Source organism: Panulirus ornatus, chromosome 3 (genome assembly GCF_036320965.1).
Source record: "Panulirus ornatus isolate Po-2019 chromosome 3, ASM3632096v1, whole genome shotgun sequence".
Lineage (NCBI taxonomy): Eukaryota > Metazoa > Arthropoda > Malacostraca > Decapoda > Palinuridae > Panulirus > Panulirus ornatus.
In genome coordinates, this window is record NC_092226.1 from 37785100 (window position 1) to 37807569 (window position 22470).

The following is a 22470-nucleotide window of genomic DNA, read 5'->3' on the forward strand; positions in this document are numbered from 1 at the left end:
TCCACACCATATATTCGTAATACCTTCCACAAAGCATCTCTATCAACTCTATCATATGCCTTCTTCAGATCCATAAATGCTACATACATATCCATTTGCTTTTCTACGTATTTTTCACATATATTCTTCAAAGCAAACACCTGATCCACACATCCTCTACTACTTCTGAAGCCATACTGCTCTTCCCCAATCTGATGCTTTGTACATGCTTTCACCCTCTCAATCAATACCTAATAGACCTTTCCATGGTTTACGCCTGACGTTTCACATGTCCTGATTCATTCCATTGACAGCACGTCGACCCCGGTATAACATATCGTTCCAATTCATTCTATTCCTTGCACGCCTCTCCCCCTCGTGAATGTTCAGGCTCCGATAGCTCAAAATCACATGAAAATGAAACACGATAAGTTCCCAAGCGCCCTTTCGTGTAATTTTCAAGTCGTCAGGGGAGATACAAGAATGAGATAGAAGATACAGAACAGTCAGTTGATATACAAGGAAGAGACGTAGCTAAGACGCCATTGGTAAACAAGCATTACTGGATGGTGGCGTTCGGATCTGGCAATATGCCTGTCATAAAATTTTTATCATGTGAACAAATTTGGCTACAGATGGCTATCCAGTTTGTATAGACCTTCACTAATATCAATGTTACAACTCTTTCTTTATCTAATAATAGAAGAATCAATGATGTTTATCGTGGAAAAGAAGTTACAGCTAATAACTGAGTTGGCGTTACTCCAGTCAGTGCAATGGTCATAGTTTTTAACATAAACAAAGCGCTTGATTCCTGTCCTGTTCTTATACCGCATATATGTTGTTCAAGTCCAATATAAACATCTTTCCTTACCTGTTTCCCCAATATAAAACACATTACAGTTTTTACAAGGTATTCTGTAAACACAGCTGGCAGAATTTCCTTATGAGTTTTTAATTGAGACATTTTTTAAAGTATTGTTATTGCTGAATGCTAGATTTAAATTAAAGAATCTAAGCAACCTGGGAAGTAATGTAAAATTTTCACTAAAAGGGAGAACCAAAAGATTATTATCAGGGTGTGGGTTAACTCTGTAAAATCATTTCTTAGTCAACTTAAGGGATCTATCATTGAAAGATTTGGAATACTTTAACTTAAATCCAATAGAATATATCTTCTTCCAGACTGCAAATACGTAATACTCAAAGGAACATCGACTGAAATGATAATCTAACTGTCATGTTGAGTAATAATGAATATACGAACAAACATTGTTTTTTTTTGTACATGCTAAACTTAAACATGTATCTATCCCTATAGATCATGCAATCTAAAATAACATTTATTTTCCACTTACACAGTAAAGTTGATAGAAGGTACTAAACTGTTATGAATAGGGAAAAACGTTTGTAAATTTTCTTATATTGGCTAAACACAATCATCATCATCTAAACCAAATTCCCTTGGAGTGTAAGATATCCCTTAATAATTTTTTTTTTCTTTATTATTTGGCTTTGTCGCTGTCTCCCGCGTTAGCGAGGTAGCGCAAGGAAACAGACGAAAGAATGGCCCAACCCGCCCACATACACATGTATATACATACACGTCCACACACGCAAATATACATACCTATACATCTCAATATACACATATATATACACACACAGACATATACATATATACACATGTACATAATTCATACTGTCTGCCTTTATTTGTTCCCATCGCCACCTCGCCACACATGGAATAACAACCCCCTCCCCCGTCATGTGTGCGAGGTAGCGCTAGGAAAGACACCAAAGGCCCCATTCGTTCACACTCAGTCTCTAGCTGTCATGTAATAATGCACCGAAACCACAGCTCCCTTTCCACATCCAGGCCCCACACACTTTCCATGGTTTACCCCAGACGCTTCACATGCCCTGGTTCAATCCATTGACAGCACGTCGAGCCCGGTATACCACATCGTTCCAATTCACTCTATTCCTTGCACGCCTTTCACCCTCCTGCATGTTCAGGCCCCGATCACTCAAAATCTCCAACCTTAATAATTTTGTTTTAAAGGATTCCATGTAAAGATTACTACTGGTGAAAGAGGGTTAACCATTGCCATACCAAATTTCTGAGCATAATATTCTCCATTAAACTGGAATAGTCTTTTAACAGAGAATATTATGTTCAGAAATTTGGTATGGCGATGGGTAACTCTCTTTCACCATTATCTCTAAGCTCATCATGACCTCTTGCAACATATATATTTACATATATTTGCTTATCCATCATACTTAACTGCCGTCTCCGCCGTTAGCAAGACAGCGCAAGGAAACAGACGAGGAATGGCCCAAACCACCCAAATACACATGTATATACTCCATAAACGCCCATACACGCACATACACATACATATAAATGTCACCGCATACATATATATACATACACAGACAGACATATTCAGACTTGCTACCTTCATACGTTCCCGTCGCCACCCAGCCACACACGAAGCAGCCCCCCCCCCCCCCCCCTCCAGCAAGGTAGCACCACGAAGACAAGAAAGGCCACATTCGCTCACACTCAGTCTCTAGCTGTCATATGTTATGCAACGAAACCATAGCTCCCTTTCTACATCTAAACCCCACATGGTTTTCCCCAGATGCTTCACATGCTCTGGTTCAATCCAGTGACAGTATGTCGACCCCGGTATACCATATCGTTCCAATTCACACTTGCTACCTTCATACGTTCCCGTCGCCACCCTGCCACACACGAAACAGCCCCCCCCCCCTCCAGCAAGGTAGCACCACGAAGACAAAAAAGGCCACATTCGTTCACACTCAGTCTCTAGCTGTCATGTGTTATGCAACGAAACCACAGCTCCCTTTCCACATCTAAACCCCACATGGTTTTCCCCAGATGCTTCACATGCTCTGGCTCAATCCAGTGACAGTATGTCGACCCCGGTATACCATATCGTTACAATTCACTCCATTCCTTTCACGCCTTTCACTCTCCTGTATGCCCAGGCCCCGATCACTCAAAATCTTTTTCACTCCAACCTTCCACCTCCAATTTGGTCTCCCACTTCTTGTTCCCTGCACCTATGACACATATATCCTCTTTGTCAATCTTTCCTCACTCAGTCTCTCCGTGTGACCAAACCATTTCAACACATCCTCTTCTGCTCTCTCAACCACACTCTTTTTATTACCACACATCTCCCTTACCCTTTCATTACTTACTCGATCAAACCACCTCACACCACATTTTGCCGTAAAACATTTCATTTCCAACACATCCACCCTCCTCCGCACAACCCATGCCTCGCAACAATATAACATTGTTGGAACCAATATTCCTTCAAACATGCCCATTTTTGCTCTCCAAGATAACGTTGTCGCCTTCCACACATTCTTCAACCCTCCCAGAACCTTCGCCCCCTCCCCCACCCTGTGACTTGCTTCCGCTTCCATGGTTCCATCCTCTGCTAAATCCACTCCCAGATATCTAAAACACTTCACTTCCTCCAATTTTTCTCCAATCAAACTTACCTCCCACGACATTTGTCCCTCAACCCTAATGAACCTAATAACCTTTCTTTTATTCACATTTACTTTCAGCTTTCTTCTTTCACACACTTTACCAAACTCAGACACCAGCTTCAGCAGTTTCTCACCCGAATCAGCCACCAGCGTTGTATTATCAGCGAACAACTGACTCACTTTCCAAGCCCTCTCATCCACAACGAACTGCATATACTTGCTCCTCTCTCCAAAACTCTTGCATTCACCTCCCTAACAACCCCATCCATAAACAAATTAAGCAACCACGGAGACATCAAGCACCCCTACTGCAAACCGACATTCACTGGGAAACAATCACATTCCTCTCTTCCTACTCGTATGCATGCCTTACATCCTCGATAAAAACTTTTCACTGTTTCTAACAACTTACCTCCCACACCATATAATCTATACCTTCCAGAGAGCATCTCTATCAACTCTATCATATGCCTTCTCCAGATCCATAAATGCTACACACAAATCCATCTATTTTTCTAAGTATTTCTTACATACATTCTTCAAAGCAAACACCTGATCCACACATCCTCTACCACTTCTGAAACCACACTGCTCTTCCCCAATCTGATGTTCTGTACATGCTTTCACCCTCTCAATCAATACCCTCCCATATAATTTTCCAGGAATACTCAACAAACTTATACCTCTATAATTTGAACACTCACCTTTATCCCCTTTGCCTTTGTACAATGGCACTATGCATGCATTCAGCCAATCCTCAGGCACTTCACCATGACCATACATACACTGAATATCCTTACCAACCAGTCAACAACACAGTCACCCCCTTTTTTTCATAAATTCCACTGCAATACCATCCAAACCCTGGGTACTTGACCCTGGGTAGCCTATGAATGGGTTCTTAATTACTTGCTTCAGTTTGCAAAGGGGGAAAAAATAAAAAGGGCCTTAACTCCACTGGGATTATCCTGACTAGAGCCTAACCAATCTTTGTGGTGTACATTGAATTCCCCTGCATAGATAACATTAATGTTCAGATGTGGAGAGTAACACATTAAGTAGGTCAAGTAGTCAAAAAGTCATACAAGGAAGATTTGGGGAAAAATAGAAAACAAAAGCAAAGCAGTAATGGGTAAAGTAATTTTGAGCCAGATGGCATCAAGTAGGGAAAGCCAAGGTTCATAAGGTAGACAGTGAATATTTTCATATTACAGGGTGCACAAACATTACTCTCAAGAGCAGAAAAGTGGTAAGTAGTACAGCTGAGATCTGACAGCATAGAGGAGGAGCAACCTCGGATATCTGGGTTTCAGAAAGCAGATAAGGTGAGATAAGACAGATAGTATTCAGAAGATGGAGGTTGGATTTTAGACTGGATACCACAAAAATGGACAGAGAAAGAGCTAGGTCTAAGGGCACTGTCACAGGAGGTGGGGGCAGTGCCCCGTCACCTGATGACAGTAAAGGAGATTTTAGAAACCAACCAGCCTTCCTTGAACAATGGCAACATTCAAAGTATGTGCCAGAGAAATAAGAAGAGCGTGGTTGAGAGAGCAGAAGAGGGTGTTTTGAAATGGTTTGGGCACATGGAGAGAATGAGTGAGGAAAGATTGACCAAGAGGATATATGTGTCGGAGGTGGAGGGAACGAGAAGTGGGAGACCAAATTGGAGGTGGAAAGATGGAGTGAAAAAGATTTTGAGTGATCGGGGCCTGAACATGCAGAAGGGTGAAAGGCGGGCAAGGAATAGAGTGAATTGGATGGAATAGAGTGAATTGGATCAATGTGGTATACCGGGGTCGACGTGCTGTCAATGGATTGAACGAATGGGGCCTTTGTTGTCTTTTCCTAGCGCTACCTCACACACATGAGGGGGGAGGGGGATGTTATTCCATGTGTGGCGGGGTGGCAATGGAAATGAATAAAGGCAGACAGTGTGAATTGTGTGCATGTGTATACATGTATATGTCTGTGTGTGCATATATATGTGTACATTGAGGTGTATGGGTATGTATATTTACCTGTGGGGATGTGTATGTATATACATGTGTATGGGGGTGGGTTGGGCCATTTCTTTTGTCTGTTTCCTTGCACTACCTCGCAAACGCGGGAGACAGCAACAAAGCAAATTATATAATATATAATCTCTGAAGCATAAAAATTGAGAATATTTAGAGTTATGAGTAAGGAATCATGCAATTTGTGTGTTGGCAAGTGTAATGCGAGAGACAATGCATGTGTTTGTGGACTAAATGCCAGTAACCCACTTGTGTGAGGAAGGAAGAAAAGACAGGAACCTCAGTTGCGAGAGGGGCTATATCACAATACCAAGGATAAGGTACCTTGCTGATCAATGGTTGCCAGCCATATACCATGCATTCCAATCTACCTTTATCTCACTCACTACTGATGCTTTGGAATCAAGATGGGAAAACTAACAAGGTAATAAAAAAGTTAACAAAAATTATTCAGCAATGGTTTGCTTTTATGCTAACAAACCAAGTTGGCACACATCAATGATTACATGCTGTTACTATTAACTTGAAAATGAAATGCTTATTTTCATCCCTCATTCAAAACAAAATAAAGTATAGTCCCAAGCTTCAAAATACAGTAAGCACAGAACAATGCATCACTGAGATTTTAGTTACACCCACCCTGTGAAAAAAAACACTTAAATATGTGGATTTTTATATCACCTATCTTTACAACTTAATACTTACCAAACTACAAAATCCAGTACCAAATATGATTACTAATTATTTTGCTCCTAGGAAATGTATTGGAGTACCTTGTCTTAAGAAATATATCATTACTTACTTTAGCTGAAGGTCGATGCTGTTAAGCCAAGTCATAAGCGAGTCCAAACCCTCTTGGACACCTTGGCATTGAACAAGGGCAATATCCAACTCCTGACAGCGGTAACCAAGACGGTCAGCCAATTCAGCATAACGGTCAGCTAGTTCCTCAGGTGGTCGTTCTATGGCTTCTTGTTCATGAGTATCCAGCTCTCCTTCTAGAGCACGGAGCAGTGATGCTGCTGTTGCACGGCAATTGTCAAACAAGCGTGACTGGGCCACTACATCATTATTGATAGCCTTGGCTTTATCCAGTTGGTCTTGAACTCCCTTGGGGTCGGCACCAACAGGTTCTTGTGTAATGCGTGTGACCTTCACATCTGTGTCTTTGAGCCAACGAGTAGCCTTCTCGATAGCTTCTGTGTAGTCACGCTGTTTGTTGCCAACACTAGTTGCCTGGAATCAAATAACAACAACATCAGAGCTAATTCTCTAAACTTACAAACTACACTTTATATTCAACTGCAAATTTCAACATAAATGATAACAAACAATAACAAATTTTTCCTGTAACATTCACTACATACCTTATCAACTAGTTTATTGGCCCGGGCAAGGAGATCCTTGAATTCTGCTGTTACATCATCAGCCGCATCACGGACTACAGAGTCCGGGTCAGCTTGCATTAATGGATAGCGCTCTGGAAGGGTTGTGCGGAAGTTGTTAACAGTACGCAGGTACAAACTTGATTCATCTAAGAACTTCTGTGTAGCCATAGTAATGAAGCGCAAGTCAGCTTGATGGGCAATAACATCACCAAGGAAGTCTCGACAACCTTGCTCATGGTTTTTGATCTTATTGAGATCCGAGCACAGACGCTCCTTTTCCACAAGTGTCTTGGTGGCTTGTTTCAGCCAAGTTTGGAAAAGTGCAATCTCTTTTTCATATTTTGAAAATTCTTCCATGGCAGTGGTAAGACGACGGTGTGTGGTGTCAGCTTGTACGACACAACGGTCATAGCGCTGCTTGAGTATGGTAGCAGCCTGGTCTAAGGATTCCAGCTCTTCACGTGACAGAACTTCACCACCCTGGTTCACAACTTGCCTTACTCCATCTAAGCATGTACCTAGTGGTCGGAACATCTCATCCAATTCATCCTTGATGGCCTGCACCACATAAAAGAAAAATAAATAACCAAAAATAAACCGATTTGATCTTTTTAGTAAAATCTATATCATTTGTATAAACCATTAAATTTTCAATAATCTTTAAGTCCTCTGAAAACTGGTTAACATCAAAATCCAGAAACTTGTACTATTTACTTTAAGTCCATTGTCAACACTGAGCACTTTTCTAAGAATACTGAATTGTGCCCAACCTTTAGCCAAACAAACTTGAAAAATTATTTTTGGATTCCGAGCAACATATATAACTTTCACGAAATGAAAGTAGCAAGTTCAATAAGGTAAAAAGATATCTAAGGCTTTGAAGGCACTCACCTTAACTGTGTTTATCTGATTACGGAGATCATTGGCATTCTCACTGACAGGTTCCTGTTCAGCCAGACGTTGCTCAATCTCACAAACTTTATTCACCATTTCCACAATTGTTGTGTCACACTGCCTGTACTTCTCGATCATGGCTTGCTGTAATGTACACATACCAGGAATGTTACCAACTGTTCATGACGCAGTGGCTCACCTGAAGGTTGCCCATGACAACGGGTCCCCTGATTGTCTTCAGTTAAAAAACAACCACGGAACTCTAAGGTCCTTGACATACCCCGGCTATTGCTACTGCGCCCACATATAAAACATCACACATATTTAAGTCTACGTGCTTTATCAACAAAAAACAATGCACTGCATATAATGCTTTGGATGCAACATATCCAGCATACAATACATAGCAAAAACAAAATAAAACTGATGGGACAGTGTGAGAATATTGTTAGTAAAGCTTCTATTGTTGGAGAAGGTGTTGGTGTCTGCAGGTGTGGTGGATTTCGAGGGCGTAGGTTGGGAGGATGCAGGAAGAGGGGGGATTGGGTGGTTGCAGGTCACAGGGTCCAAGGGGTCACACAAGCCATGGAGAGCAGGCAGTCACAAAAGCCCACGGTCCATGACAGTCAGCTAAAGTCGTAATGCACATGAAACGACCTGGTTGCAGGCACAAAGAAACATCCGTAGCGCCAAAGAAATTAAGTCCTAAAATACATAAAAAAAATCACAGAAATATACAGAATTATGCAGCAAAAACAGAAACCTTACAAGCTACCTTAACTCTACAAAACAAGCCACTTATCAGCCACAACTTAATTCTTTTAAAAAGAGGTAAAATCCTGAAATAAATAAAAAGGACAAAACGTACATCCGGTTAGTTGACTGTTCATCAGTTTTAGTTGCCAAGCGGAATATTCAAAATTAGGTTAGTACCATTCAAAACTAGTTAACAACTTCAGGCAAAAAACAATATACATTGTTAATCTGCAACCACTCATTCAAATCCCAACAAGATTAATACTAGAAGCCATCTACCGCCTTAAGTAGCAGGTACTGGTGCAGGCATTAGAAAAAATAATAGCAGTAGTACACTGTACAGTATTGTGACTACTACATTTGCTAAACAAAGAGCTTTATGTATAGTAGCCGGTGAGTGCAGTTATCATTCCCCAAGCGGAGTTACTGGTACAGCTTACCCGCGCTTGTGCGGTGAGAAGGTAACCCTGGCAGCGGGCCTCTGGAAGCAGGTATCGCGTGCCTGAGGTCGAGTCCACAACAGCACCACCCTGATCGTCCAGCACACCACTTCGCACAGCCTCTACCATGCTCTGGATGTTCCCACTGGCAGGACATTTTACCATAGTTGTGGTGCTGTCGATCAGACCACAGGCTACAGCCTCTCGCAAGGTAACATACTGTTTCAGGTGTGGGTTAAGAAGTTGTCCTGTCTCTGCATTATAAAGGCTGTAGTCCAAAGCTTCAAGAAGGGCAAGACCACGACAAGGGGTGATAATCAAGCCAGCCTCCATAGCAGCAGCAATGGTAAGTAGATGACTAGTGGCTGTATTATATATCATGCCTTTTTCTGCATCTAAGGCCCCAGCCTCATAAGCCTCTACAGGCCGCAGCAGCTGCCGAGTTCGAGTGTTCTTTATAAGCACAGTCTCTGGGTCAATAAGGCCTAGGCGACAGGTGTCCTTCAGGTTAAGCACCTCTTTTGAGTTTGGGTCAGTATACATGCCAGTTTCGGTGTTAAGGTAGCCTTTGTCAATGGCTTCATCAAAAGAGAGCGGTTCTCGGAGGAAAACAATGGTGCCTTGGTCGAAGATGATGCAAAGAGTCTTTAGAGTTCCTGACTGAGGGTCAAAGAGAGCTCTCTTCTTTAAGTCAATGAGTCCTTCTCGTATAGCTCGCTTCAGGGTTTTATATCTACCAGTGTTAGGATCCTTAATAACTGCAGAGTCAGGATCAATAAGTTCAAAACAGAGAGCTTCTTCCAATGTGTACTCCTTGTTTGATTCAGGATCTGTATAAGAACCTTTCTCAAAATCAATGGATCCTTGCCTAACAGCTTGCATGAAGCTGATTGGCTTGCTTACTGTCACAATGAGGCCTCTTTCATAAGCTACATTAATAGTGTAAGTCTTCTTTGTTTGAGGGTCACAGACAAGACCTTTTGAAACATCAATCTCCTTATCCTCTACAGCAGATCGAATACTCTTGATTGAACTGTCTACAGGGTTCTTTAGTGCAGAGGTGTTACCATCAATGAGACCATGTTTAATGGCCTCACCTAAGTCAAGTTTGTCTCCTACACAGGGCTCTGTGAAGCGACCAGTTTCTGGGGAGTACAGACAGTACTTCAGTGACTCTTCAACAGTAAATGGTCGTTTGGAGCTAACAATAAGGTATTTGTCAACAGCATCCTCAAGTGACAGCTCTTCATTAGTTGTGGGAATGATGTATTTGCCCTTCATGTCATCAATGAAACCTTCCTTAACAGCAGTATCTAACTTCATGAAACGAGGTTTACTTGCATCCCTAATGATTGATATGGATGGATCAACAATATCTTGTTTACAAGCATCAGCTAAAGTTAATTTGCGACCAGTGTTTGGCTGGATCATACGACCTGACTTGTGGTCATAGAAGCCCATTGTAACTGCACAATACAGACTTTGTGGCTTGTCAATATCAAGAATCATTCCATGTTCAAGAGCATCCATAAGGGTAAGCGTACAGCCAGACTTGGGGTCATTAAACTTGCCATGCCTGCGATCAATGATACCCTCTCTGCAGGTTTGTACAAGGGAAAGACAACTTGAGCTCTTGCTATCCCAGTAGCATGGAAGGCTGGGATTGATAACCAGTCGTCTCATGGCCTCATGCAGAGTGATCTTCCGGCCAGTGTTGACATCAGTCAGAAGTCCCTGCTCATCATCAACAAGACCTTGATGAAGTGCACTTTGCAGTGACATAGCTACACAACTGTCCACTATGAGAGTTAATTCATATGCCTCTAATAACGTATGTCTTGTATTAGTTTGGTGATTCTTCACTAGAGCAGACTCTCCATCAATGATACCATATTCAATGGCTTCTCTAAGATTCACTTTCTTAAGGCGGCCAGATAGCGTATCCTTCACATGAGTTGAGTCAGGATCGATCATCTGTACAGCCAATGCCTCTGTCAGAGTAATCCATTCTCCTGTAACTGGGCTTAAGAACTTTCCATACTCTTCATCATACAGTTCCTTCATAATCACAACCCTCAAAGCCATTGGCATATGAGCCTCAATAAGGTAGTCCTGCTCAAAAGCATCTTTGAAATTCATCTTCTTAATTCTTCCAAAGTTCAACATTCCTGTTCTGGTATCAACTAGCTCTTTGCAAACAGCCTGCTTGAAACTCATAAGTTTTTCTGTGTTAGGGTCTCTAGCCAAGGTTGTGCTGGGGTCAATAATGCCTCCTCGGATTGCTCGATTTACAGTCATGTGATCTTGTGATAGGGGGCTTGTGATGCGGCCTGTGCTAGGGTTGTACAAGCCTTTCGTCACTGCCTGGTACAATGTAAACTTTGTTCGCCCCTCTATAACCACACCCTTTGTCAAAGCCTCCGTCAGTTCAATATTAGCTCCAGTAATAGGGTCTCTGAAAGTCCCCATGACAGGGTCAATAATCCCAACCTTAATAGCATCATCCAGAGTAAGTGGTTCACTGGTTCGTGGATCCCTTGCTGAAAGACAAGATGAATCAATTATATTCTGCTGGACAGCCTCCTTTATAGTTACACGGTCACCATTCACATTGACTAAACCAGTTTCTGGGTCATACAAGCCATCCTCAAGAACCTGCTGTAATGACAAGGAACCTAAGGTTGCTACAAGGTAGCCTCGTCTTGCTGCTTCATCTAAGGTTATTTGCTCTGGTTGTAACAGTCTTCCAGCCTCTCCATCTAAGATGTCCTTGTCAAGGGCATCATTTACAGTGTAAGTTTCTTCATTTATCTTCACTCTACATGTATTTACATCAACCAATCTGCAGGAAACTGATGCATTTAATGTTAATTCTTCACCCTCACACGGGTCATAAAACTGACCCTCCTCTGGGTTATACATATCACACAAAACTGCATCAATAAGAGGTACAGGGTTTCGGCGTGTCACAATTAGGTTTTGTTGTACTGCTTCATCAAAAGTGATGTAAGTATTCTTCTTTGTGTTCTTCAGTTTTCCATTCTGAGCTACAACAAGGTCTCGAAGCAGAGCATCATCTAAGGTTACATAATCGTCAGCCTTTGTGTCTTTACAAAGGGTGATGAAGGAATCAACAATACCCCTCCTGACTGCTTCATCCACATCTAACTTTTGCTTCATAAGTGTGTCTTTAATTTTTCCTGATTTTGGATCATACAGATTTTTCTTCACTATAGCTACCAAGGACATGGGCTTTCTCTTTGGTACTAATACTCCTTTAGCAAGTGCTGTTGTGAAATCCATCTCGCAACCAGTTTCTGGGTCAGTAAATGTAGCAGAATCCAGATCAACAATACCTACATCCACTGCTTCTTTAAGAGATATTATGTCTTCATTTCTTGGGTCAAAGATCTGTACAGTGGCTGGATCTAAGACACCACTTTGTATGGCTTCTCCAATGGCCATGCTCTCGCCTGTGCTAGGATTTATAAACATTCCCGTTTCAGGTTTCAAGAGGCCTTGACCAATGGCTTCGTGAAGTGTAACCATAGGTTCTGATTTCTCAACTTTTTTTGGTTCTTTCTTGTCATCAGCTTTAACCAGACCTTTCTTTGCAGCATCAAAGAACTGCAGTGATTCCCCAGTTTTAGGGTCTAAGATTTCACCTGTGTCAGGATTTACAATACCTTCTTTGACTGCATCATTAAGAGTTACTTCTCTACCAGTCACAGGATCTTTAACAAGTGTAAGGTCTGGCTTTAAGGAGCATGTATCCAAAGCCTTCTGGAATGGTATTGGTTCCCCTGTTACTGGGTCAATGAAGTTGCCAGTATCTGGATCAAACTGTCTCTTTTCTATCATAAATGCAGAATCTAAGGACTTCACAACTTCTGTTATAACAGTTATCTCCTCAACAATCCAGATCTCAGTGCGACTACGAATTTCTATCACAGTGACAAGTGTGATAGAGCCCTCTATCACTGCACGTCGCAGTGGTCGTCGGTTTCCAGTAGATGGGACAACAACAACACACAAATCAACATCAATATAACCTCCCTCCATAGCAGTTCTCAGAGTCATCTTCTGACCAACCTCAATGACAGCAGGAGAAACCTGGTCTTCAGGTCGTAAGGATGGTCGTTTAAGCATGTCTTCAGCTGTTCTTGCTGGAATATATTCTTCTATTATCTCTGTAATTACAGTTGTTCTGGCTGGAGATGAACCTTTCATTTTCTCACGAGCACCTTGAATGACTTCTTTAACAGCCATTCCTGCAAGAACAGGAGCACCAATTACAGCAAGCAGACCCATCTTAACAGCATCTTTAACTTTAACTTTTGTTCCAGATTTTGGATCAATAAAGTCACCAGCTTCAACATCAATGACTCCTTTATCAACTGCTTCCTTTGTAGTCAGTGCATCACCACTTTTTGTATCATACACCACTGCATCTGCATCAATCACTCCTTTGTCAACTGCTTCATCTAAGGTTAACAATGTTCCAGTTTGTGGGTCTTTGAATTTTCCAGACTTTTCATGATATATAGTAGAGAAGGCTTGCATAATGTTAATTTTGCTTGTAACCTCAGTAGATGGTGCAGGCTCTGTAGGTTCAACTAAACCAAGTTGGATAGCTTTGTCAATAGGAATTAGTCTGTTTGTTTTAGGATCCTGGAATGTTCCGCTGGCAAAGTCAATGTGTCCCTGCTCAACTGCTTCACGGAATGTCAGTTTCTCCAACGTAGTGTCAGAATCAATGTCATGAACTAGACCTTTTTCCTTTGCCTCTTCTAGTGTTATCACTTCTCCTGTGCTGGTATTCTTAACCTCAGTGGGACTAATAAGGACATAACCTGCAACTACCTGCACAGTCTTAGTTGTAATTGTTTCATATGATGTAACAGTTTCTGTGAATGTATACTCTTTGTCTATCGTAGTTTCATCAGATACTACAGTAGTCAAAGGCTTGATCTGCAGAAGACCACTCTCAACGGCCCTCACTACTGGAACTTCTTCACCAGTATTAGGGATGGTGAAAGTGCAAGCTTCAGTATTTATCAACTTGCATTCTAGAGCCTGAGTAACTTGTACACTGTCTGGCAGGATAGGACATGGCAGAGCTAGAATGAAGTCACTGTCAATAGCAGCTTTCAGTGGCTGGCGTTCACTTGTCAAAGGATGGATGATTTCTTTATTATCAGCATCAACAAGGCCTCTCTCTAATGCAACAGGGAAAGTCATTCCAAGTGGAGGAAGCCAATCCACTCTTGCAACTGCAGAGGTAACAAATATATCATCAGAATCAACTGCTTCTAGAATGGACACAGGGCCCTGTTTCAAGTTAACTTCACCAGACCGTGGGTCAATAATACCCTTATGAATAGCTTCTTCCAAAGTAATAATCCGTTGGGTGCTTGGTTCTATAACTTGTGATACCGGATCAATAATATCACAGAGAAGAGCATCATGCAAAGTTAGCCTATCACCAGTTTCTGGATGAATGAATCGCTGAGTTTCTTTATCAAAAAGTCCTTGGGATATTACCTCAGGCAATGTAACACTCCTTCCAACTGGTATGAGAACACTGCCTGTAGCACCATCAAGGACACCATTTTCAACAGCCTCATTGATTGTCAATGGTTCTCCACATGCTACATCAACAATGGCTCCACTATCACCATCAACTTTCTTTAATCTTAAGGCTTCCTCTAAGGACAAAGACTCACCACCAGGCCCACGGAAGGTGTCTGGATCCTCGAGTATAGCGGCAGTTTTCTCATCAACAACTCCTTTGGAAGCTGCCTGTTTAGGTTTCATGGACTTCCTACATACTTTTTGTAATATAACTGGCTTCCCCTCATGATCAGGACTCGGCAGTGATTTTGCACGACCAATGGCAACACTGAACTTTGGCTCTGTTGTAACGCGTTCTCTTGTTTTTTCACCAAGAGACATCTTTCTCTCCATATCTGATTCTTCAGGACTTACATCTTTATGTCCACTTTTCACTGGTCTTGTTTTGTGCATCTGTTGATCAGTTTCATCTTCAGGTCTACTTTCCACAGTATGCAAATGCTCTGGAGATTCAATATCTTTTTCAGGTTTAGTTATTTCTTGTAAAGCTCCCTTCCTTTCTTCATCCTCTGAGGGTAGTTTATCTTTTATCTCTGGTTTAATATCAAAAGGCAAGGCACCTCTGGATGATTCTGGTTCACCCTCAGAAGGCAAGACACCACTGGGGATCTCTGGTTTACCCTTAGAAGGCAAGGCATGGCTGGAGGGTTCCAATTCAACCTCAGAAGGCAAAGTGCGACTGGGGGGTTCTGGTTTGCCCTCAGGAGGTAGAGCATGGGTGGGAGGTTCTGGCTTCACCTCAGAAGGGAGGGCATAACTGGAGGGTTCTAGCTTACTCTCTGAAGGCATAGGATAAAGAGAGGGTTCTGCTTTACCCTCAGAAGGTAGTTCACTAACAGAGGGTTCTGTTTTACCCTCAGAAGGCAGGACATGAGTGGAAGGTTCTGGTTTCCTTTCAGAGGACAGGTCAGTACTCAAAGGTTCACCTTTATCCTCAGGCAGCAGGGCACGAGTGGAGGGTTTCACTTTGTCCCCAGTAGGTATGGCAAGACTGGAGGGTTCAGGTTTATCCTCAAGAGGCAGAGCATGACTTGAGGGTTCTGGTTTTTCCTCAGAGGGGAAGTCATGACCAGGCGGCAGCATATCTTTGACTGGTTCTGGCTTCACCTTAGAAGGTAGACTATCTCTGGATGGTTCCAATTTGACCTCAGAAGGTAATACATCTCTGGATGGCTCCAGTTTGACTTCAGAAGGCAAAACATCTCTGGATGGTTCCAGTTTGACCTCAGAAGGCAAACCATCTCTGGATGGTTCCAGTTTGAGCTCAGAAGGTAAACCATCTATGGAAGGTTTACGTTCAGTCTCTGAAAGTAATTCATCACTGGTTGATTTTAGCTCACCCTCAGGAGATAGTTGGTCGGGCTTATCTATTAGCATTCTTTTCATTTCACCCTCTACTTTTCCAAGAGTAGTATCATCAGAAGTAAGTATTTCAGAAACCTTCTCCTCTGGAACATCAGCCATCTCTTCACTAGACATCTGCTGAATTTCCTGGATCTTCCCATGAGCAGAACTCCTTATTTCCTCAAGTTCTTCTGGGGAAATTAATCCCTGTGAGAAGGCTTCCTCAGGAGTCATCTCCCTTCCAGTAACAGGATCCTGAAGTATCACATCTGTTTCTATGACAGTAGTAGATTTGATGGTGGTGTGAGAATGTTTACCTACCACAGACTCAAGAGGTTCCTCATCAGGGGTAGCATCTGTGATTACTTCTACACTTTCTTCAATAATAATTTCTGCTCCAGTCTTAGGATCAACCTTTTTAATTTTTTTAATACCCTTCTTGATGGCTTGTGCAGCAGCCACTCCAGCAATGACTGGAGCACCGACTACAGCTGCTACTCCCAGGATACCATACTTAGCAGCATCAGTCAGCGATAACTTACGACCTGTTCTGTCTTTGTATTCACCAGAATCTTTGTCAATGATTCCTTTTCTCATAGCTTCACTTATATTCAAATCCCTCCCAGAGTAAGGGTCTTTCACTTTAACTCCTGTTGGCTGAATCTTTCCTTCTTTAACAGCCGTCACAACATCCATAACTGAACCATCATCTAAACAAACATTACCTTCTGCTGGGTTAAAAGTCATACCAGGTTTAATTTCAACAAGCGTAGCATCCACTGTTTGTTCGTTGGTTCGAATTTCCCTGAATGCACTGGAAATGTCACCTTCTATACCCCCTGATACCTGAACTTTATCTGGCTGTCCCTCAACACTAGTGATCTGAATGACTCTACCAGATACATAATCAGTTATCTCTGTGCGATCTTTCAGGATTATAAACTTCTTGGTTATGGCTTCTTTCATGGTGAGTCGTCTGTCTGGATTTGACTCATCAGGATATCTTCCGGTACAGTCTAAAACAATCTTGTCTAAAGCTCTTGTAAGAGTGATAACCCGTCCACTTTTTGGGTCAATTACCTCTGCAGATCGAGGATCAATAATTCCAATTTTTACACACTCTTCAAAGCTTACCAGTCTGTCGGTTCCTGGTATTGTGAAAAGTCCCATAACAGGATCATACAGCTTCTCATCAATTGCTTCCTTGAGATACCAGCCATCTGGTGGTAGCTCAAGAGTACGGGTCTTTGCAGAGTAGCTTTCATCAAACACTGTTGTGGTGCCTGTGAGTGATGCACCAGATGAGGTCATATCTGTATCATCAACATTCCCCATGGCACTGTCAACAGAATCAGCAGGAGACCGAAGGGTACTCTTAATTTTTCTTGGAGGTCTCTCTGGTGATACCAGTGAGCTCCCAGGCATACCTTTATCAGGTGAAGTAGGGGCAGATTCATCTGTTTTTAGGGGAGATTCTGGTCCTATACCACTAGATTTCATTGGTGAATCTGGCCTTGAACCAAATGACTTAATAGGTGATTCACCCCTTGAAGAAGTATATGGTGATCCCTGCTTTGAGCTGTACGACTTTGAGGAGGATTCTGGAGATGATTTTACTGGAAAGTCTTCTTGTGACCCATTTATAGTTTCAAAAAGTTTATCGGGTCTCACACTAGGAGATTTTGTTGGTGAGGGTGGCCCAGACCTTTGAATCTTTTCATATTCCTCTGGTTTAACCTTTTCTTTAACAGGAGATGATTTTGCTGATTTAGTGGGAGAAGCCTGGTCCTTTATGGAGGGTTCTGAGGTCTCTTTTGAACCTTTTCTCTCTCTCTTATCTGGTGAAGTTGGACGGCTACCTCTCATTGGTGATACTATCTTTTCTGGAGTTACTGAAGGGGAGGAAAGTTCCTTGTCTTCTCTCTTTTCAGGTGAAGTTGGACGACTGCTCTTCACAGGCGATACAAGTCTTTCAGGAGTCTTGGAAGGGGAGGAAGCATATGATCCTAAGGATGAAGTTTCCTTCTCTGACTTTTGTGGCGATGGTGGATGACTGACTTTTCCAAACATTTTCTCTGGTGATTTTGATGGTGATGAACGAGGGGAGTACGATTCTTTATCTGATGTCTTTTCAAATGAAAGATGACTTGTCTTTATAGGTGAACCTATCATATCAGGTGTCTTTGATGGAGAGGAATAGGAGGATTCCATAGACTGTTCCATATCTGGTGACATACTGGTTCTAGCAGTCTTAGTTGGACTAGGAGACTTGCTCGGAGAGATGGGTCTCTTAACAGTTTCTCTTGTTGGAGAATAAGGAATTGAAGGAGACTCTGGTGATGTGCTTTTAGCATCAGGTAGTGCAGAAGGCCACTCTGTTGATAAAGTGACTAAACCTTCTTGAATGGCTGCATCTAATGGCATGGTTCTACCACTCTCTGGATCATGGTAAGTACCTTGAGCTTCGTTTATAAGGCCTCTGTGCTTTGCTTCCTGGAGAGTAATTCTTGATTCAGTGGTAAGAATACCTGTGCTTTTAACTGTAACATACCTCTTGATAGTCTTTGTAATTGTAGCAGTAGTGACAGTAACACTTAAAAGACCCCTTAAAGTAGCTGCTCCTTCAGGAGTGATAAGTCTTCTATTCACTGCATCTTCAAGGGCTACAGCCTTGTGTGTTTTTGGATCCAGAATTTGTCCTGTGTTGGGGTCAAGACAATCATTTAGGACAGCTTCTACAACATTCATTTCCTTCCCATCATTATCACACATTCCAATGTTCATTTTAAGGGTTTCAAGAATTTGTGGCTGAATCATCTTTGCTGCTACTGCATCTTCCAAAGTCATGGTATTTCCATTTCTTGGGTCAGTAAATAAACCAGTTTTAGGATTGATGACACCTTTTAGCATTGCTATTTTGAAACTAATATAATCTCCAGTTTCTGGATCTTTGATACCATCTATGTCAAATATTGTTTTAGTTGATACTGATGTGATAAGACCCCTATTCACCGCATCTATCAAGCTCATCACCTCCCCAGTGTCAGTGTCCCTGTACTTCCCTTCAGGGAGAAGCACAGAAAACATGAAAGCTTCAGGTAAGGTAAGAAGAGTCTTGCTAGCTGTGTCCTTCACCGATTTCAAATCTACATCAACTATTCCTTTACCAACAGCTTCTAGAAGAGGTATATGGTCCTTGATTTGTGGATCCTGAATATGTCCTTTATTATCCAGAAGCTTCAGATCACTACAGTCTTTTAGTGTGTATGGTCGACAGATAAGTTGTTCCTGCATAGCTTCATCAAACTTCAACTTTTGTCCAGTAACATTATTAACATAACGTCCTGCTGCAACATCCAGTACACCTTCCTGAATGGCTTCCGCTAAAGTTAGTTTACATCCTGTATCTGAATTCACTATTTCACGAATATGAGATGCCAAAAGTCCTTTCTGAACAGCCTCATCTAATGTGTACCTGTTTCCAGAATTTCTGTCTACAGCCTGACCTGAATTATCATCAATGAATCCCTGGCTGATAGCTTCAGAAAGAGATATTCCTGATGTTAACACTGGTGATGGTTCAGCAGATATAAATCCTCTGGCAAAGGCTTGAGTCATTGGAATCTTTTCTCCTGAAGTAGGAATGGTGAATTCTCCTGTACGCACATTAACATGGCCCTCAACTATTGCATCATAGAGAGAGAGTGAAGACACCACTGGTACACAAAGCTGGGTAAAGAAGCTTACCTTCTCTAAAATGATGAAACCCATTTTTGCTGCCTCCTCAGGAGTGAGCTGTTTGCCTGTTGTGGGATCCCTGAAGGTACCTTCTTCAGGACTGTACAACCCTCGACTGGTCGCCTGTAACAGAGTCAGCTCTTTCCTTGTGGCTGGATCTATGATACCACAAGGTGTATCCAGATGTTGTAAAAGAATGGGATTTAAGTAACCACATTCCACAGCCTCAGACAGAGGCATCTTCTCACCAGTGGTTGGGTGAGTCAGTGTACCTGATGCAAGGTTCACCAACCCACTTTCCATGGCTTGGTGCAAGGAAAGCTTATCACCTGTAACAGGATGCACCAGGTGAGGTTCTGCAGCTCCTGATGCAGCAGTGGCAGCAGCCAGGCGACGAGTAGAGGTTGTGGTGGTAACCTGGAGAGAGGAACCAGCAAGGGTGGTGGTTGTGGTGGTTTCATGTCCATCCACATAGTCTGATTCAATGAGCTGTGTGGCTGAGGTACGGCGCTGTGAGGGAATGGATCCCCTAGTGACCGTCACCTGGGCTTCTGACCGAGCCTTATATTCCATGTCTTCATCCCTGAAATGGAAAAAAGCTCATATATAGTATGCATATTTCATGTCTATGTATAGGTACAGAAAAAATCTTGAACTTAATAAAATGGCATTCTCTTTTTCGTACTTGTTCACAGTTTTATGTGTAGCGGAGTTGCACCAGGAAAGAACTAAGATTGACCTCCCTTGCATGCATCCACTCTTTAGCTGCCATGGATAATGCAACAAAACCCAAGTCCCACATCCATAGCCATGCCCCAAAGACTTTTCTGTGCTTTTCCCCTGACTACTTCATGTGCCCTGGTTCAGCCACCAGACAACACGTTAACCCCTGTAAACAATGATGCTCCAATTTGCTGTATCCCATTCATGCTTCACACCCTGCACCATGTTCAAGCCCTGAAACTTCAAAGTATCTTTCACTCCAACCTTTCACTTCCTCCTTGGTTTCCACGTTCTACTTTCCCACACTTCTAGCATGTATCCCTACTTAATCTCTCTTCACTTACCTTCACAATATGTCAAAACCATTTCAGCACCTCTTTAGCTCTCTCAAACACTCACATTAACACACCTCTCTCTTACTCTATCATTTTTCATAAACACCTTCATCACACCACATCCTGTTCACCAGCATTTCATTTCCAACATCTCCACCCTGTAGCCTACCTTATTACCTATGGCCAATGCCTAATATCCACAGGACCACTATAGAAACAAATATATCCATCTTTGTCCTCACACTGCTCAATGCATCTAGGACCTTAACCTCCTTATCCACCCTATTGCTTACTTTAGCTTCCACTTTACAGTTCCATCTGCTGCAATGCCCATTCCCAGGTATATAAAACACTCAATTTCCTCAAGGTTCTCTCCGCTGAAACAAACACAGAATCCTAGCTGTTATTTCCCCTAATTAAGTCTATAACCTTACTTTATTTACATTTACATTCAAGTTTCTCCTTTCATACACTCTCCTAAACTCAGACAGCCACTTTGGCAATTTCTCACTAAAATCTGCCACATGAACTGCATCATAAGAAAACAAGAAGTGATCCACCTGCCCCTCTCGAAGACTCCACATTTACCTCCTTCGTCCCAAACTTAAATAAATTAAAAGACCGTGGTGACATCGTATACTGCAGACCCATCTTCACCGGAACGACTCACCCACCTCTTTTCCTACCTGCACACATGCCTTACTCCCTGGATGGGAACTCGTCACTGCTTCTAGTAGTTTCCTCCCACACCAAGTGCTTTTAACATCTTCCACAGAGCATGACTATCAACCCAATCATATGCACACTTTCTCCAGATCCATAAATGCCATATACAAATCCTTCTCTTTCTCCAAGTATTTCTCGAACAGATTCTTCATGGTAAACACCTGATCCAATCTACACATTCTCTAACACTCCTCCAAGGTCCACTTTGTTCCTCCTGAGTTTGATGCTCTGGGCAAGCCATCACCCTCTCCTTACCACTCCCATACAACTTACCAGGTATACTCAACTAACTTATGCCTATACAATTTGAACATTCACTTCTGTCTCTTGCTTTTATACAATTGCATTAGAGAGGCATTCTGCCAATCCTCAGAGATTCAACCATAAGCATGAAAACTGTGCATACTTCATTCAACACTAAAGTTTGCAGATATTAAAAATACAAGTTCTGAAATTTTACATCAGAATTAAAAGTTGTAATGCAACACAATTTCCTTTCATTAAGTAAGAATAAACAGTGAGCATAAAGATGACAAATACTTCATGTCTATAAACAATGAAGAAAGGATTAAGTACATGAATGAAAGGTAACTTACTCTATAAGAGGGGTTGTGTGGTCACGGCGTACATCAGGAAGGTTGAGCTCTGTACGGAAGGTCTTCTCCAAGTTTACAGGAGACAGGTCCTCCAGTTGGAACTGTTGCAAACAAATCAAATACATTATACATCAACAACATCCTCTATCTTCAAATTACTTCCCACTTGTTGATTATGCAAGTAAGATCTCAAAAATGCCTTGCTTAACAACCACTCTAAATTTCCCACATCTGTTCTGATTAACAGTATAATCTTTCCACTTAAATTACACTTTATGTTCTTTTTTATCTTTTACTTCATCCAGGATCTCCCCAGTCACACCAAAACAAACTAATTTGTTCCCAACCCCCCACTAAACTTC

General features: G+C 42.0%; 1 protein-coding gene across 50 annotated transcripts in view; it reads right to left on the minus strand.

The window, feature by feature from the left end:
* The window catches only part of shot (dystonin-like protein short stop), a 249766-nt gene extending 230035 nt beyond the window's left edge, over positions 1–19731 (minus strand). For all 50 annotated transcript variants that reach the window (XM_071687017.1, XM_071687007.1, XM_071687161.1 and 47 more), the window contains exons 1-4: positions 9013–19731; positions 7814–7960; positions 6902–7480; positions 6337–6770 (exon numbers count right to left, since the gene is read on the minus strand). In XM_071687017.1, the coding sequence (XP_071543118.1) occupies positions 6337–6770; positions 6902–7480; positions 7814–7960; positions 9013–19608 (11756 nt within the window). In that variant the 5' untranslated portion in view covers positions 19609–19731. The remainder of the gene's footprint in view (positions 1–6336; positions 6771–6901; positions 7481–7813; positions 7961–9012) is intronic.
* Positions 19732–22470: the final 2739 nt, after the last annotated feature.